We start from the raw sequence: 19,496 nt of genomic DNA, 5'->3' as shown, positions 1-19,496 counted from the left end.
GGAAAGATGCAGGCCACTTTGGAACACCACTACTCTGCTCTTGCACAGCTGATTCTCTGTGGAAGTTGGAGGTTGGTGGTAAGTGAACATAGCCAGCCCTTGCAGCTGACTGACCTGGGTAAATTCCTCTCATTGGTCTGCCAACAGCGACCAAGGCTCAACTACAAGAGTAGAGTATACTCAGCACACACAAAGGGAACACTCTGAGTACTCAGCTTGGGTGATAGGAGAGGCTGTGCCACTGGACCCTATAGGATACCTATAACATTAGGCCACACTACCATGACATAGAGTCAAAGCTGTTCTATCTAATACATAGAAAGAAACACAGGGAGGCTGCCACAACAAGGAGACAAAGAATCATGGCCCAAATGAAAGAACAGATCAAAACTCTGGAGAAAGAGCTACACAAAATGGAGACAAGCAATTTATCAGATGCAGAATTCAAAACACTGGCTATAAGGATGCTCAAGGAACTTAGCAAGGACTCAGCAGCATAAAAGACCCAGTTAGAAATGAAAAGATACAGTAACTAAAATCAAGACCAATTTACAGGGAAATAAAGCAGAGCGGATGAAGCCGAGAATCAAATCAATCACTTGGAACATAAGGAACAAAAAACAACCAATCATAACAACAACAAGAAAAAAAATCCAAAAAAAATGAGGAAAGCTTATTTGTCCCATGAGCTGTGTATGGGACAACTTCAAGAGGTCCAACACTCACATCACAGGGGTGCCAGAAGAAGTGAAAGAGCAAGAAATTGGAAACTTATTTGAAAAAATAATGACAGAAAATTTCCCTAATTTGGTGAAGGAAATGACATTCAAGTCCAGGATGCAGAGTCCCAAACAAGATAGATGCAAAAAGGCCCACTCCAAGACACATCATAATTAAAATGCCAAACATTAAAGATAAAGAGAAACTCATAAAAACAGCAAGAGTGAAAAGTTAGTTACCTACAGGAGAATTCTCTTAAGACTGTCAGTTTATTTCTCAAAAGAAACTTTGCAGGCTAGAAGGGACTGGCAAGAAATAGTCAAAGTCATGAAAAGCAGTGACCTACGGCCAAGATTGCTATACCCAGCAAAGCTATCATTCAGGATTGAAGAGCAGATAAACAGCTTCCCAGACAAGAAAAAACTAAAGGAGTTCATCACCAAAACATTATAATATAAAATGTTAAAAGGACTTATTTAAAAAAAAGATCAAAACTGTGAATAAAATGGCAAAAATACATATCAACAATTGAATCTAAAAAACAAACTAAGCAGAAAAACAGAGTCAGAATCATGGATATAGAAATTTTGATGATTGTCAAGATGGGAGGGGGTTGTGGGAGAAAGGGTGAAGAGGTGAGGGGATTAAGAAGTACAAATAGGTAATTATAGAATAGCCATATGGATGCAAAGTACAGTATAGGAAATGGAGCAGCCAAAGAACTTCTACCCATGACCCCCATGAACAATGGGGGAGGATTGCCTGAGGGAGTGGGTGGTGCTGGGAGGAGGGGGGCAAAGGGAAAAAAATCAAGACAACTAATAGCATAATCAAGAAAATATAATTTAAAAAAAAGAGATAGGGAGCCCTGGCTGGTGTAGCTCAGTGGATTGAGCATGGGCCCATGAGGCAAAGGGTCGCCAGTTTGACTCCCAGTCAGGGCACATGCCTGGGTTGCAGGCGAGGTCCCCAGTAGAGGACACATGAGAGGCAACCACACATTGATGTTTCTCTCCCACTCTTTCTCCTTCCCTTCCCCTCTAAAAATAAATAAATAAAATATTTTTTGAAAAATAAAAATAAAATAAAAAAGAGATAGGGAAAGAGTAGAAAAAAGAAAAATAAGAATGGATTACTTATTAAAATTCAGGAAAACCTATACTTGTCAGAAGGAGTGAGAAATATCAGAAGGAAAACCAAGTAGAGCTGTATATTTCACCATGTATAATGTGCACCTATGTTTTTGACCCAAATTTTCAGTTTTAATTTTTTAATTCAGTTTTTCATTTATTTACATAAAGACACAAAACTGATTATTGTATTCCGGGGTATTATTTAGCACATGGACATCATTATTGCTTTGGAGAGTTACACTTTTTTTTTTTAAAGATTTTTATTTATTTCTCCTTAGAGGGGAAGGAAAGGAGAGAGGGAAAGAAATATCAATGTATGGTTCCCTCTCATGTGTTCCCTGCTGGGAACTGGCCTGCAACCCAGGCATGTGCCCTAACTGGGAATCGAACGGCAATCCTTTGGTTTGCAGGCCCATGCTTAATCCACTGAGCTACATCAGCCAGGGCTAGAGTTACACTTTTAATGCACAGGTATAAATAAAAGAATTAAAAACATTAATAGAGATATGGAATTAGTACTACCCATGTATAATGTGCATTCTTCTTTTTCACCTCAAAAATTTGGGCAAAAAACTGTGCATTTATACATGGCAAAATATGCTATGTAATACTGTTTGCATTAATTCAGATAGTCTGTGGTACCTACGATACTTTCAATTTGCCATGTCTTAAAATCACACAATGTGCTCTGACATTCTTCATTGGCTCTGTGTAAACATCATGGCTAAGTAGGCTGAGAATGTTATATGCAACCTAGAGATGGGAAAACATTTTGATTGTGTGGCTAATTAAATGGTATAATCCGACTCCAGCCTGGTTCTGTTTCCAAGTGAAATGTTTTTTCTAGTTGATCGTACTGCCCTCTACTAATTTATATTTCCCATGCTGTAAAGCAGACAGAGGGCAGATATGAGACATTGGTAAGATGCCACTAAGATACTGGCAATGACAGGAGCTAGATGCTACTACTGCTACACACATGATACGTGTAAAGATCATTTTCACAAACCTAGCATTTATGAGGAAAACACCATAATCTCAATTGAAAACCTGTTATCAAGATTTTTTATTAAATATTTTAATTAATTAATTTATTTATCTATTTAGAGGGGAAGGGAGAGAAAGAGAGGGATAGAAACATTAAGGTGTGAGAGGAACACCCATTGGATTACCTCTTGGACATGGCCCCCTGCCCCCACACCCCAGGGCCCTGGCTCACAACCCAGGCATGTGCCCTGACTGGGTATTAAACTAGCAATATTTTGGTTTGTAGGACTCAGCCCAACCCACTAAGCCACAGCAGTCAGGGCTATTATTAAGATTCCACTGCTGGTATTATACTTTAAAAATACCAAAACACCAATTCAAAAGAACCCCTGCACTCCAATGTTTATAGCAGCGCAATTTACAATAGCCAAGTGCTGAGAACAACCTAAGCGCCCATCAGTAAATGAGTGGATCAAAAAACTGTGGTACAGTCCCTGACTGGTGTAGCTCAATGGATTGAGCGCAGGCCTGCAAACCACACGATCATGGTTCGATTCCCAGTCAGAGTACATGCCTGGGGTGCCGGCCAGTTCCCAGCAGGGGACTCACGAGAAGCAACCATACATTGATATTTCTCTCCTTCCCTTCCCCTCTAAAGATAAATAAATCTTAAAAAAAAAACCCTGCAGTACATTTACACAATGGAATACTACACAGCATAGAAAAAAAAAGGAGCTCCTACCCTTCATGACAGCATGGATGGAACTGGAGAGCATTATGCTAAACGAAATAAGCCAGGCAGTAAAACACAAATACCATATAATTTCACCTATAAGTGGAACTTAATCAACAAAACAAACAAAACAAGCAAGCAAAATACAACCAGAGACATTGAAATAAAGAACTGACAGTAATCAGAGAGGAGCAGGGAGAGGGATCATGGGGGAAAATAGGGGAAGGGTTATCAAGGAACTTATATAAAGGACACGTGGACAAAGCCAAATCGGATAGGTTCAAGGGTGAGAGGCAAGGATGGGTGGGGCAGGGTGGTGTGATGGGGTGAAAATGGAGACAACTGTACTTGAACATTAGAAAAAAAGATTTTAACTCTCTAAGTAGAATTGAAAGTTTATCATAATAAGCATGTTTTTAGCTATGCAACTTCAAAAGGATGTCATTTTAAAAGACTGCAAGACAAAAAGGAAAAGAAACTAGATAAAATCAATCATCTTTCACCACCAAAAAAAACTAGTGTTCTTGCTGATTAAAAACTGCATTCTTTTGATTCAAAAAAGGTTTAGGCTCAGTAGCTCAGTTGGTTAGAGCATTGTTCTGATACTCCAAGGTTGCAGGTTCAACCCCTGGTAATGGCACATACAAGAGTCAACCAATGAATGCATAAATTAGTGGAACAAATCAATCTCAATTTCTCACTTTAAAAGCAGTAATTTTTTTAAGGCTTTAGTTTTTAGGCCAAGTGAAGTATCTGAAACTTGCTTACTAGCAAACGAACTTTTTAAAGCTCTATTTAAATTCCAGAGATAGTGCCAAAAATATCTAACCATTTAACTGTTTTGTCTTTATAAATTTCCTTATATTGTACAAGTCAAAATAACTTGTGGTATACCACTGCTTACCAGAGAGGAAGCACTTTTCACAATTCTAGATACATAAGCACCACCTTTCCCAATGAGTATTTCTAAGCATTGTAACACAAAATTCTTAAAGAGAACCAGTGATTTTTAAAAGGTCATGTTCTAAAACTTCATGTTATAACTTTTATTTCCTTAGAACAATGGAGACTTTCTATACAACAGCCAAGATCAAAACTCAGATTAGGAGAAACGCGGTCTCCACGCGGGGAAACATAACCCACCAATTTCTCTCCACACAGGTTCACAAGTCCCCATCTGGGTCCACCTAGGAGGGACTAAGAAAACTGATGGAGTGACTCATTTTGAAAGTACAAACATTAAACAATTACACAGGATAACAAGACTTACCATTATCTCCAGGAGTTGAAATTCTACAACTAATCCCTGTCGGAGACAGAGCAGTCCAAGGCACCAATACATTTAAAAATGTACTTTAAATTACATTAATATAACTTGAACCTGCTTTCACTTGAGCAGAATCTAAATTAGCAGATCAATGCGAACCTAAAACTGCTCTAAAATAAAGTCTAACATATATAAAATACAGACCTTGTATAAAGAAAAAAAATAGGTCACTAGGAAGGCTGTGTATATATTCCCTTGCACAGAAAAAAACATATGATGCATAATTGGAATTCTTAGCGGCAAACTGAGCAATAATTCCCTCCCCCACCAAAAAAATCTCCAATAGCTGTTTAAGTCAGGAACATTTCACAGTGGTCTATTTGCCACTTCTACAACTAAAACTACACAAGAAATTCAAGGTTCATTACGTCTTGACCGCAAGGCACCGACTCTTTCGTGAACCCGAAGGCGTTTTCAAACCCGTGCAGGGGAGAACATGCCGGGCCCTGTAGGAACGTCGAGGAGAAGCGGCGGAACCTACCGCCGAGGAGGAGCGACGCCCGCACAACCGACTGGGCTCTACGCTGGCCCCTGGGGGGCGACAGGATGTGTCCTGTGTGACCGTTTCCAGTCAGCCCAACTGCTGCCAGCCTGTCTCCACGCCCGTGGCCCGGACCGATCCCCCCCACCCTTCTCCCTGACCCCGCTATGCTGACCCTCGGGCTCCTCACCGGAAGCTCTAGTTACTGTTCTTTCACAACGAGCGCACCGACTTTCAGCAGCTACCCACTGTCGGTCCTTCCTTTCCATCTGCTGAAAGGAAAACAAAGTGAGGAAACCTGCAGAATATTCCGCTGCTGCCGCCTTCTAGATTCAAGGACCGGTGCCACGTGCCGGTCCCGGCAACCCTCGCGCCAGCCACCAATCATTGAAGGCATTACTGCAGATTGCCAATCAGCAGGCTAGGAGATTAAAGCGCGAACCCTCCACTTGACCCCGCCCCTCAGCTTCACCCTGCCAACGGTCGTGCACGCGGGCGGGGGCTGTTTTCTGTTTTATACCAGAAGCTTTACTGCCAAGGAAGAGCACGTGGCAGTTTGAAGGACTGTTCACTCTCAAACCTTTACCAAAGCTGTCACCTCCTGAGCACTCAGTGCATCACTTTTGCATTTTCCATATTACACAATTACAACTCTGTAGTAGGCCTCACAGGAAGCAAACAATCTCTAGTGAAGGGATTCCCCTTTCCTGGTATCTATCAGGGCCAAAAACCCTATACCTATTTAAAAATAAAAAAGTATTTTAACCCCATGTTTGAATCATGTGTTAGGGATTGGCTACTATTGGGTTGGCCAAGAAGTCTGCATAGTTTTTTTCCATAAAATAAAAGACATTTTTCATTTTCATTAATAATTATTGATTTGGATATTTTGAGTATGTTGTCTGGGTCCCTGTGGTAGACAGGTGATCTCAATTAATGTTTCAATTTGATTACTATCAACTTTAATTGGTCTACTTGTCCTTGGAATATCATCCAGCAAAAAATCTCCAGCACGAAACTTCGCAGAACCACTTCTGACACGTTTGATCAGTCACAGCACCTTCTCTATATGCTGCATAAATATTTTTTGTTATAGTTGCATTTTTACTTTTCTTGAAATAAGCATAATATGCTGAAAATGTTGCCTATTTTCTTCCATCTTCAATATTAAAATGGCTACACAAAATTCACCAGTTATAATGTTTTTTAAAATGCAAACTGATATGACAGCTGTGATTGTACAATCTAACCAAATTGTTTCAAATGAAGTTAAAGACAACTAAGTGCTACTAGAGTTGTCTTACTGAAAAAATAAACAAAAAACCAAACAAACAAGCATATATGGTGCCCAACCCAAAAGCACCCTCAGTGGAGAATCTATTGGTGTCTACTGGTGGGGAATTCAGTTAACAATTTCAGACTAAGGGATGGTCATCGTTACTAACAGTTGTTGAGCTGGGAGCGGTGAAGGTAAGAATTTATGAAGAACAGGACAGGTATAATCTCTGAGAGGTTTTCTTAGGCTCTGCCGAGAAAGAAATGCCAATCAGCCATGAAATAGGCAGTAAAGAGCTTTATTGGGGTTTGTCCACCTGGGTGAGACTCTCCCAGTCTGCAGGATGAGGCCAGGAGAAGTCACACCTGAGCAGGGAATGTAGTGGGGTTTTATTTTCATTGGCTCCTTGTGGGAGCTGGGGATTGGTGCCCTCTGAACAAAGAAGCAGTACAGCATTGGTGTCTCTTCCTGGGACTCAGGTTACTGTGAGGATGTCCGTCTTGACAAAGTCCAGCAGGAGCTTCCTCCTATCCCCACCCACCCTAACAATCTCTACCTGAAACAGTAACTTCTGTTATGGTAGCTTGTGGTGAATTCCAGAGGGTAGTTAGAGACTATAAAAATCATTACATTCTGGAAAGATAAAGTCAATATGGTATGAAGAGCTTTCCTAGAGGACACGGGGTTTGCATTAGACCCTAAAACCTAGGTAGCACTTTAGGTATCAAAAGGAAAGGAGGCATTCCAGGGAGAAGGAACACCATAAGCAAGAGAAGGTAGATAAGAAATGCAGTGCTCTCTTTGGAAATTAATTCATAGACCTCTTGGCCAGAGTATTAATTTCCTTAAAGTGAGTTTTTTTGAGAGGTATATTGGCGTGGAATTTTGGGCAGCCTTGAATGTGGGGCTGAGTTTGAACTTCACCCTTCAAGCAGTAGAGTGTGACCAAGGGACAAAGTCACTGTGGCAGGTGTATTGTGGAGGAAGCACCTGGAAATGATGGCAGGGTGCCTTCAACTTTTAAGAATAAGAGCCTGCACATATTCTTTATTTCCCTTCTACATTTTTTTGAAATATAAACAGAAATTCAAAAGCTCACCTGTAGCACAGGAGCCCCGAACCAGGGAGCTGCTTAAGTGTTCTTGATATTCTGAAAAAACTACCTGGAGCACTAGCAGATTTGGACATGCCATTTGTTACTCACATACAGGGGAGTTCACTATATGTGAACAGCAGTGGGTCAGTGCAAGAGAAACTGCACCTCCTCCACTCTGAGGCTCATTTATATAAGGGATTCAGACAAAGGCAGCATGGGTCCAGGTTGCACAAACCTACATGTGGCCCAGGTCTACATTACATTATTATGTACATGCAGATGGAAAAGGTCAAGAAGCAGTCACAGGACAAGAAGCCATCCCAAAAGTAGGTAAGGAAGGAGTTACAATCCATTCCCAAAATAATGCACATTCATTCCTTCTGGCCAGGACCCTCTAACTAGCCCTTAGTCATGGATGGAAGGGGGAAGGGCCATGTATTGACCCCACATCACCCATGACCAAAAATCTTTATACTTTGTTTTCTTAAGGAACAAATACTTAACCCACCCCCATGCTACCTCTCTGTGCAGGCAACTTTGCCCACAAAGTATCCCCCGTCCACCATGGATGAAAGTGAAACTACCAAGACATGATCTGCTTGGGGAGGAAAGGTGGCCTATCCCTCAAAGGAGAAGGGCCAAGAACCTTTTCCTCAATGGGCTTTTATTGGGTTACTTTGCAGAAGAATACAGGTAAGAATCAAACAATAGATAGCATTCAAAGAACTATGAGGGGTTATTTTCAATCAGGGTCAGATAGCTAAAGAGCCATAAAACTTTGAGGAACAAACTTCTTGCTTGGACCCTTATCATTTAAATGAGAGCATTCTTAGCAAAGCAGGTTTCACAGGACTTCACATATCCTTTCTTGGGCCTAATTACCCGGGCAACTGCCCTTTCCAGCACAAGGCTGCAACACCCTCAGTCTTTGTTTTCAGGCTTAAGTCAGGCAGAGGAGGCAGATAGCCAAGGAATTCTAGGAGCTTTCTTGCAGGCAGACTGAGGACTCAGGCTTCATCAAAGTCGGGGGACAAGGGTCTATCACCCCCTTTCTACTGCAGCCCCCCGAGTCCTTCCTTGAGGGCCTCCCAGTGATCTCATCTGGCTTAGGTTGTCCTCCCTCTGAAAGGTCTTATCCATCATTGACTAACTTACCAAGCGTTGGGGGCCAGAGATGGATGAAGCAGAAGCAGCATTCCTGCCAAGGAGATAAGCTTTGTCTCCTTAGTGGTTTAAAGTCCATAGGTCACTCACTCAGCCTTATCCATGGGGTATTCCAGCTCCTGAAATCAGGCAGGGTGGTTCCCAACATCCATCCAATAGTTTCTGTTACTAATTCATAATGAAACTCATAGTACTAATCGAGCCAATATTCCCATGTACCATGCTGAATCTTCTACAGTTTTGTGAGTGGCTTTCCCTGCTCCTCTATCTGGAATGCTCACTTCTTCCCCTTCATCCACTCGTATGCTCCTCATTCTTTGTGGCTCAGCCTTTTAACCACTAATTACTCCTTGAAACTTTCACATTTTTCCCTATACTCACCAGTGCTCTAGCTGATAGGGAAAAAGCCCCCTCCCACTAGCCTAAGAATGCCACAGAGTAATCTAACTTCCGCATCTGCTTCTGTAACTTGCTTCTGCCACGCAGCCACAAGAGAGATCCAGCATTTCAGATATCCCCGAATAAGGAAATAGACATAAGTTCCGCATTTGCTTCTGTAACCCGCTTTTGCCACGTAGCCTAGAGAGAAAGACAAGAGTATAAAAGTAAGACCCCTGCCACTGTTCGGGGCTCAGAAATTGGAGGTCACTCTCCTCTGAGCCCGTGCACGTAATAAAGATCGTGTTCCTGAACCCCTCGGTATCTGGTCACTTCATTTTTCTGTAACATTTTGGTTCCCTGACCAGGAAGCGACCTTACATAAATTCGGGCCAATTTGTTGAGGGCTGGACAGGGCGGGCCGGGAGGCCGGTGGCCCGACTGGGACCGGGGAGCATGTGCCCTGAGATTTCTTAGGCCCCGACCGGTCGGGGCACTGGACGCCGATTCACAACTCCAGACGGGAAGTGAGGGTATCGGACCACGATCTATCAGAAGGCGCCAGATTGGTAAGTGCCCCAGGGACCAGACCCGAGATGAGGAAAGGAGATTTGAGTCCTCCCAGATCTGCCTGAGGATCGAGACTAGGTAGTCCGATCACCGGATCCTCACTCAGGGAGGGAATGTTTAACTTCTGAGTGTCTGAGAGTGAAAGTGAGAGTGCATGTGTTTGTGGCTCCACCGGTGAAAAACTACGGAGCAAAATTGGGTCCCAACCTGCAGTTCCTGTGTCAGGTCATACGGCATAACGGTTGGCAGTTAACCCTGAATTCTGCTGGGGCAACCTTAGCCAAGACTGACCTTTGTCCCACGAGGGAGAAGGCCAGGCGGACGAGCGAGTGAACCCCACCCTTTGTGTGTCTGCGCCGAGCGGGAGGAAGACCATGGGAGGCGGGCCTTCCACAGTCCTAGACTGTATGCTTCAGAACTTCAGTAAATTCAGAGCGCAGAACCCGTCGCTGAATGCAGAACAACTTGAGACTTTTTGCACATCAGAATGGCCGACCTTCAGAGTCGGCTGGCTCCCCAAGGGAACTTTGAACTTGTCCACCATTAGAGCAGTTCACCTCATAGTTGCAGGGAAGCCAGGTCACCCTATATAGACAGATGGCAGGAATTAGCCCAGGACATGCCCAGATGGCTGAGTCAGTGTGCAGGAACTCAGAGGCGTCCCAAAGGGACCTCGGGCAGGACACGCTCGGGTACGTGCTGTGTGCGGCCCCGGGGACCGAGGACCCCAACTGTATTAGTTGCCAGGGTTAGACCCCCCATCCATCAGGATCAGGCCCAAGAAGATGAATTAGTTGTTCTCCAGCCGCCACCCTATCAGGCCCCACCAGTGCCGCCCACAGCCCCACCACAGGAGCCCTTAACTCCACCACCCTCCATTCCGCCTCAAGAGCCACAGCCTAGTCCAGAATCGGCACCTGTCCGGTACCTGGCCTTGCCCCAGCCGGGCCCATCACCCATGGCCAGTAGGCTCAGAAGCTGACATCAGCCACCTCTCCAGATGCCACTCCGGGAGGTACAGGCGGCTCCTAGAGTCAATAACGATGGGACCATCCAGCCAGGTCAGGTCACCTACTATTACCAGCCCTTTAGCACCACTGACCTCCTAAACTGGAAACATCATACCCCTCCATTTTTGGAGAAGCCACAGGCCATGATTGAGTTAGTAGACTCAATCTTCCAAATCCACCGGCCCACCTGGTTTGACTGTCGCCAACTCCTCCTCACACTTTTTAACACAGAAGAGAGGAGAAAGATTTTGCAGGAGGCCCGACGCTACCTAGAGGTGCACGCCCAGCTGGGACCCTCGACCCCTCTGACTATGCTCACACGGCTGCCCCTGAGCAGCAGCCGGCCTGGGACCCAAATACAGAACAGGGACAAGCCGCCCTCCATCAGTATCGCCACTCTCTACTACAGGGGGTAAAAGCCGCGGCTAGAAAACCCACCAACATGGCTAAAGTAGCCACCCTAGTTCAGAAGGCAGACAAGTGCCCCGGGGACTTTCTAGAGTGCCTAATGGAGGCCTACCGGGTTTATACACCTTTTGACCCAGAGGTGGCTGAGAACCAGTGTATGGTAGCCATGGCTTTTGTCTCTCAGTAGGCCTCAGACATTAGAAAGAAGCTTCAGAAATTAAAAGGCTTCGCAGGCATGACTCTGAACCAACTCTTGGCAGTAGCCAACAAAGTATATGAAAACCCAGACGAAGCTGCGGCGGCTGCCCGCTTAGAAGACCAGAAATTACAGGCCACCCTCTTAGCCGCCGCACTAGGAAAACTGGCCCCAACAGCATCAAAAATCAGACCGGGCGAAAAGAAGGGACACTTCAAAGTAGAAAAAGATCAGTGTGCTTATTGCAAAGAGTGGGGGCATTGGAAGTGAGATTGTCCAGCCCGAAAGCGGCAGGAGGAGTCATCTAACAGTCGGGCAGTCCCGCCGGCACCAGCCCCCAACATATTAGCCCTCGCCAGGTTTAGCCAAGACTGAGGGGGACCAGGCTCCATCGCGCTCGGTCCCCAGGAGCCCATGGTCAGAGTAAAAGTTGGGGGCCAAGACATAGACTTTATGGTAGACACCGGGGCGGAACACTCGGTAGTCACCGCCCCAGTAGGACCCCTCATTGGAAAAGAAGTCTTAGTGCAGGGGGCCACTGGCCTCTCGGCCAGCCTGCAAAGATTTTGCCAGTCGCGGAAGGTCGAACTGGCAGGCCACCAGATTACCCATGAGTTCCTGTACCTGCCAGACTGCCCAATTCCCCTGTTGGGCAGGGACATTCTAACCAAGCTGGTGGCACGAGTCATTTTCCGACCTGGGGGGGCCTCCGTGGACCTGCCCACACCGCGGACCATCGCCCTGGTAATATCGAGGGAAGAAGAATATAGACTCCACCAGAAAGACGAGGGGCCAGTCCAGGACCCCCTTTGGTCCTACTCCGGAGTCTGGGCAGAGGACAACCCGCCAGGACTAGCGAAGGGGCGGGAGCCCGTATTAGTAGAACTCATACCTGGAGCGACCCCGAGGTGCATTAAACAGTACCCGATACCAAGAGATGCCTGGCACGGCATAGCTCCAATAATCAATAAACATCTGGAAGCAGGGATCCTAGTCCCTTGCCAGTCACCATAGAACACCCCATTGCTCCCTGTGAAAAAGCCAGATGGGTCCGGCTATAGGCCAGTACAGGACTTACAGGCCGTCAATCAAGCCACAGTTACGCTGTACCCTGTAGTCCCAAATCCATATACCTTGTTGGGGCAGTTGCCCCCAACAGCCACTCACTTTACCTGCCTAGACCTGAAAGATGCCTTCTTCTGTATCCCTCTGGCCCCATAGTCACAGGCCATTTTCGCCTTCGAGTGGGAGGACCCAGTGTCTAGAGAAAAGTCCCAGTTAACTTGGACAAGACTGCCACAGGGGTTCAAGAACGCACCCACCATATTCAGTGAGGCCCTGGCAAAATACCTGCTCCCATATAGGGACAAGTACCTTGAAGTCACTCTACTCCAATACGTAGATGACTTGCTACTGGCCAGGCGAGGGAAGGAAGACTGCCGAGTCCACACAGGTGCCTTACTCCAGTTATTGCAGGACAGGGGATATCGGGTGTCTTAGAAAAAGGCACAACTTTGCCAAGAGACTGTCAAATACCTAGGGTTCCAGATTAGCCAGGTGCAGTGGGCCCTTAGGGTAGAAAGAAAGGCAGTCATCAGGCAAATGGTGGTCCCAACAAACTGGAGACAACTCAGAGAGTTCTTAGGAGCTGCTGGTTTCTGCCGCCTTTGGATACCCGGCTACGCCCAGATAGCCAAACCGTTGTACCAGGCCACAAAAGGACCAGACTCTGATCCGTTTCTATGGACCCCCGAACAGGAGGAGGCATTCCAGTAGATCAAAAATTGCTTAACTAGCACACCGGCCCTAGGTCTGCCTGACCCAGAGAAGCCTTTTTGGCTCTATGTGCACGAGAAGGACAAAATAGCCCTAAGCGTGCTAACCCAAGATCATGGACCTTGGAAAAGGCCGGTAGCATACCTGTCTAAGCAATTAGACAATGTTGCTGCGGGGCGGCTGCCATGTTTGAGAGCGGTCGCGGCAGCGGCAATCCTGCTACAAGAGGTGGACAAGTTAGCCTTTGGGTAGGAAACACACCTCTACTTGCCCCACGCTGTCCATGGCCTATTAGAAGGGGCAGGGCACCACTACCTATCCAACCCACGACTAGCTCAATACCAGGGGCTGCTCCAAGGGAATCCCCGGGTCCACCTGAAGACTGTGCAGTCTATCAACCTGGCCACATATTTGCCCGCAGAGCACGGGTACCCAGACCATGACTGTGTAGACATTACAGACCAAGTCTATGGTAGCCAACCTGACCTGAAAGACCAACCTATACCCCATGAAGATTGGACTCTGTACACTGACGGGAGCAGCTACTTGACCGAGGCCGGAGAGCGCCGAGCGGGCTATGCAGTCACCACCCAAAACACAGTCATAGAGGCGAGGGCCCTACCCGCCGGGTGGTTGGCCCAGAGGGCCGAATTATATGCCCTCATACGAGCCCTAGAACTAAGTAAAGGCAAAAAGGTCAACATATTTACTGACTCCAAATATGCCTATACCACCCTGCATTTCCACGGGGCAATTTACGGAGAAAGGGGGTTCTTGACCACGGAGGGAAAAGAGATAAAAAATAAACAAGAAATACTCAGGCTGCTTGAGGCAGTAAAGGCCCCCAACCAAGTGGCTGTAATCCATTGCCGTGGACACCAGCGGGGCCACACCAGAGAAATAGAAGGAAACAAGTTTGCTGACCAGGCTGCAAAGGAGGCGGCGCGCGAACCACCTGAGCCTGTGATCACCCTCAACCCAATACTAGGAGTTACCCCAACCGAGCGTGATTACAGCCCAGAGGAGGATCGGTGGGCGAGTCAAGTCCAAGCCCAGAAGACACCAGAGGGGCTTTGGAAACTAAAAGATGGGAGGATATACATACCTCAGAGTCAAGGCCGAAATATTGTCCAGAACTGCCACAGTCTAACCCACCTAGGAAAGACTAAGCTAAGCCAGCTCCTTGGAAAGTTCCTATATATCCCCACCTTGGACACCCTGTGCACCTTCATCACAGCCCGTTGCCCTACCTGTGCTCAATATAACGCTAAGGCACCCAAGGTTCCTCACCAGGGCATCCAGTATACCAGCATACTGCTTTTTGAAGATCTCCAACTCGACTTCACCGAGCTCAAACCCAGCCGTGGTACAAGTACCTCCTAGTTCTAGTCTGCACTTTTTCAGGCTGGGTAGAAGCATTCCCCACGCGCACAGAAGAGGCCCAGGAAGTAGCGCGAGTACTACTCCGAGAAATCATCCCGTGGCACGGCCTGCCACTCAGCTTACAGAGTGACAATGGACCGGCCTTCACCGCTAAAGTCATGCAGCTGCTGACTCGGGCCCTGAATCTGAGGTGGAGACTACATGCTGCCTACCGGCCCCAGAGCTCAGGCAAGGTAGAACGGATGAACCGAACCCTAAAAGAGACTTTGGGAAAACTGTGCCAAGAGACGCACCTCCCCTGGCCAGACATTTTGCCTCTTGCCCTCGTCAGGATAAGGTGCACCCCGAGTACAGCCGGATATACCCCTTATGAAATCATATATGGAAGAGCCACCCCCTTAACCCAAATGCCAGCCACCACAGATTTAACTGCTTTAGGAGAGACCCGTCAAGCATCCTACCTAGTTGCCCTAGGCCAAGAATTAGAAAAAGTAAGGCAAGCCCACCTTGGGCAAGAACTAGTACCAACAGGGGGCCAGCCCACTCCTTCAGGCCAGGACAGTATGTCTGGGTAAAAGATTGGAAAAAAGAGCCCCTCCAGCCCAGATGGGTTGGACCCTACTTGGTACTGTTAACTACCCCTACCGCTTTAAAAGTCGCAGGTGTTGCCCCCTGGATCCACCACACCAGAGCGAAGGCTGCTGCCGATCCAGAGGTGCCCGAACAGAGACCTGAGGAGAGACCGGACTGGGTGCCCATCCTGAAACTGCAGAGGACCTGCCACGACGGAGTAGAAGAGTGGACCATTGCAGGACCACCACCAGACTCCCCGTGACCCGTGAGGACCCCGAACACCAGCTTGTCGCCCCAGGGAGAATCTGAGGGTCCCCGCCAGGTGCCTGGCTCGAGACTCCGAAGAACAACCCGAGGGAGGAGAGTGGAATGGACAATTGCTCCTGGGACTATTACACCGTTATTGGACTCCTCACCACTTGGACTCTGGGATACTGCCCCAGAAGATTGGATCACAAGAGACCGAGTAACCCTAGGGCTACTATACCTAGGTTTGATTTGTATATTCATAGCTATTGCTTGCTTTGTCTAACCCACCCAGCATGAACCCCTGGCAAGTACTCTTAATCCTATTGCCCCTGCTAGCCTATGGGTCAGCCCACTGGGAATATAATGAGACCATTGTAGTTCAAGAATATAGGAAACAGGGGAGGTGGACGACCGTAGCCACCATAGGCACAAAAGAGTGTCTTGGGTCCTGCAGAGAAAAATTAGTACTCAAGATCTTGGGAGGGTCCTTCCAAAGCCTAAATGGGTGGGTTTGGTTCAGGGACCTGTTTGTCTGTTTCAAAGAAGATCAGACTGATAAGTCATGCAATCGGTGGCCGGAGACCTATGGGGGTTGTGCCTACAAATATTGCCGAGTCCACCGCACAAATGGCAGAGAAATTGTTATAACCCTAGATAAGGCAGAAGACCCTATCTGGGAAAAGGGAGTTAAAGGAAAAGTCTACGTAGGCATGGCCTTTACAGGACCAGTAGGAGATATAATAGTTTTTAGAAGGAAAGATCTATACCTTGGCCTCCACATGCTGAAAACAGTTCAGAAAACCATTGAAAGGGCTGAACCCCAGGTCAGCCAAACAGATACTCCTTTCTCTTGGATAACTCTAATCCAGGAGGGAGCAGCCCTCCTTAACCTCAGTGACCCAGGAAACTTCACAGACTGTTTCCTCTGTGCCTCCCTAAGCAAGCCCCTGCTAATTGCAGTCCAAGTTAATGCCACTCCTCAGAATACAGACCACGGCAGCCAAGGTAGACTCCTAGGGCCTGTCCAGGCGCCCCTCTATCAGTCCCCAGAGAGGAGTTTATACAAATCACCTCCCCTTGTACCCCCACCGGGGCTATTCTTTTGGACTAATCAGACATTAGTCCCAAGTATCAACTGTTCAGACTCTTGTGTTTACCTCCTAGTAGCACTAGCCCCCCAACTACTAGCCTACCCACCCGGAGAACTAGAAGCCAAGTATATAAACTCCAGTCTCCACTGAAGAGCAGTATTCTTCCCTATACTAGTAGGACTAAGTTTCACTGCTTCACTCGCCAGTATCAGTGTAGGAGGAGCAGGATTAGCCACAAGCTTACAGTCCCAAGAAGCCCTCCGCCAAGAACTCCATGATGCCTTAGGATCAGTAGCAACCTCTATGGCCTCCCTGCAATGCTAGATCCTATCTCTAGCTAGAGTGGCCCAGCAGAACGGGCGGGCCTTAGATCTCCTAACGGCAGATAAAGGAGGGACCTGTATATTCCTAGGAGGAGAGTGTTGCTATTTTGTTAATGAAAGTAGCCTAGTCGAAGAGAACATACAACGCATAAATGAACTTAAAGACAGACTACGGCCCGGAGCCGGGATGGGAGCGACCTCTTGGTGGCAGAACACTCTTTTCTCCCTCCTAGCCCCCGTCCTAGGACCCCTGATCATCCTCATCCTAGTCATTACCGTAGGACCCTGGGCCGTCAGGATAGTAGTCAGCCAGTGAGAAGGAGCACTAGTACAGAAGACCACTAGCCGCATCCTTATGCTCCAGCAACAACAAGAGCAGAGAGTCCCATTATTGGATGCTGAGCAGACGAAAACGCTGTCTAAGCACCCACAGGGGGGAATGATAGGGAAAAAGCCCCCTCCCGCTAGCCTAAGAATGCCACAGAGTAATCTAGCTTCCGCATCTGCTTCTGTAACTTGCTTCTGCCACGCAGCCACAAGAGATCCAGCACTTCAGATATCCCCGAATAAGGAAATAGACATAAGTTCCGCATTTGCTTCTGTAACCTGCTTTTGCCATGTAGCCTAGAAAGAAAGACAAGAGTATAAAAGTAAGACCCCTGCCACTGTTCGGGGCTCAGAAATTGGAGGTCACTCTCCTCTGAGCCCGTGCACGTAATAAAGACCGTGCTCCTGAACCCCTCAGTGTCTGGTCGCTTCATTTTTCTGTAACATAGCAAGTAGCCATAATATCCTTTTCCAATAGGATATCTGTTCTGTACTTTGAATAATGGCAATCTAATTGCACAGAGGTTCTTCTTGGGTGATAATGTAATGGGGTACTGAGCTAGAGGTTCCTCAAAACAGAGAAAACCCCACAGCTATTGTTTGGGGGATGGGGGGAGCAGAACCAGGCCATTGAGAGTTACTTTGCATATCTAAAGAACTTAGTGTTTCAGTAATGCTGAAAGCTGTGCTGGCCTTGCTCCTCAGAGCCAGGGAGATGGGCATGAATCTGTTTCTGAGCCTAGCCTGTGTGAGTAGCTGGAGCCCAGACTGACAATGGCAGCCAAGAAACGCAGAAGAGACCAGACTACTGGCAGGTGTAATCCAATGTGGGAGGAGTCAGAAATGGGGTTATAGCCCTGGCTGGTGTGACCCAGTGGATTGAGCTAGGGCCTGAGAACCGAAGGGTCACCAGCTCGATTCCCAGCCTGGGTTGTGAGCCAGGTCCCCAGCAGGGGGCGTGTGAGAAGCAACCACACATTGATGTTTTTCTCTCTCTTTTTCTCCCTCTCTTCCCCTCTCTAAAAAAAAAAAGAAGAAAGAAAGAAAAGAAAAGGGGTTATAGAGGAAGATCCAAGCCAGGATTTAAACACAAGTGCAGCAGCCATGCTAGAACTCTGGACCATGTGGGAAGGAGAGTAGGAGAGCCATAGGAGGCTCCTCTTCTCTTCTCTTCTCTTCTCTTCTCTTCTCTTCTCTTCTCTTCTCTTCTCTTCTCTTCTCTTCTCTTCTCTTCTCTTCTCTTCTCTCTTCCTCCCCTCCCCTCCCTTCCCTTCCCCTTCTCTCTCTCTCTCTCTCTCTCTCTCTCTTAACTGTGCAGCTTGGGAGAGGCAAAGGGGTCTTAGCCATGGGGTATGAAAGGATGCAGAAGGACCTCCACTGGTACACCATGAATATGCACTTTTGGATTAAGAGCAGGATCCTGGCTCAATACGGACAACTGGGAGAAGCCAGGAATGCTAAACTGAGACCAGAGGAATGCTGAGCTGAGGACTTCTGTTTCTTTTCCTGAAAGACAGTACCTCTGATTGGCCTGGTTTGGCAAGGGGAGACAAGACTCTGTGATTGTGTGTGATTTATTTATTTGTTTCTAAAGGGAATGGGATTTAATACAGAATTCCACCATTATTCTAAACCTGTATAACTTTCAAATAAATAGTTCCTTTCCTTTTCATAAGACTCTGGTGTTGGGAGTCATGGTTCTCATTGGCGACAGGCAATAAAACCCAGAGCAATAGAATCCCTTAGTTCTGTTACAATAATATGCATCTAATGTGGTCCAATACAGAAGAGTCATTTCTGAATATCATCAGGTGCGCTGGAGAGAATCATGCCTTTGGTAATCCCAGAAGTTAAATAAATATTGGATAAATTAGGGCCAGTGAGAAATACAATAATAGTGCTCACTTCGGCAGCACATATACTAAAATTGGAACGATACAGAGAAGATTAGCATGGCCCCTGTGCAAGGATGACATGCAAATTCGTGAAGCGTTCCATATTTTTACCAATCCCAAAGAACATATGCACCCCAATGTTCATAGCAGCACAATTTACAGTGGCCAAGAGCTGGAGGCAGCCTAGGTGCCCGTCGGTGAATGAATGGATCGAGGAACTATGGTACATATACACAATGGAATTCTATGCCACAGAAGGAAAGAAGGGGCTCCTACCTTTTGCGGCAGCGTGGATGGAACTAGAGAGCATTGTGCCGAGTGAAGTGAGCCGGGTGTTGAGGGACAAATGCCATATGATCTCACCATTAACAGGAGGCTAAACAGCAAGACAAACAGGCAA

The 19,496-nt window shown here is 46.8% G+C and overlaps 1 protein-coding gene and 1 non-coding gene across 2 annotated transcripts in view; one reads left to right on the top strand and one right to left on the bottom strand.

Moving 5' to 3' along the window:
* Positions 1-10,102, bottom strand: part of RNF17 (ring finger protein 17) — a 176,037-nt gene extending 165,935 nt beyond the window's left edge. Inside the window, exons 1-2 of the mRNA XM_037037065.1 lie at positions 10,073-10,102; positions 5,572-5,707 (exon numbers count right to left, since the gene is read on the bottom strand). Of these exons, the coding sequence (XP_036892960.1) occupies positions 5,572-5,707; positions 10,073-10,102 (166 nt within the window). The remainder of the gene's footprint in view (positions 1-5,571; positions 5,708-10,072) is intronic.
* An 8,996-nt stretch (positions 10,103-19,098) lies between these two features.
* LOC118980624 (U6 spliceosomal RNA) lies at positions 19,099-19,205 on the top strand. The gene has a single exon (XR_005065149.1). It is a non-coding gene; the product is annotated as a U6 spliceosomal RNA (small nuclear RNA).
* Positions 19,206-19,496: the final 291 nt, after the last annotated feature.

Source organism: Sturnira hondurensis, unplaced genomic scaffold (genome assembly GCF_014824575.4).
Source record: "Sturnira hondurensis isolate 20B ecotype Veracruz unplaced genomic scaffold, ASM1482457v3 Scaffold0022910, whole genome shotgun sequence".
NCBI lineage: Eukaryota > Metazoa > Chordata > Mammalia > Chiroptera > Phyllostomidae > Sturnira > Sturnira hondurensis.
This window is presented reverse-complemented; position numbering and strand designations above follow the sequence as displayed.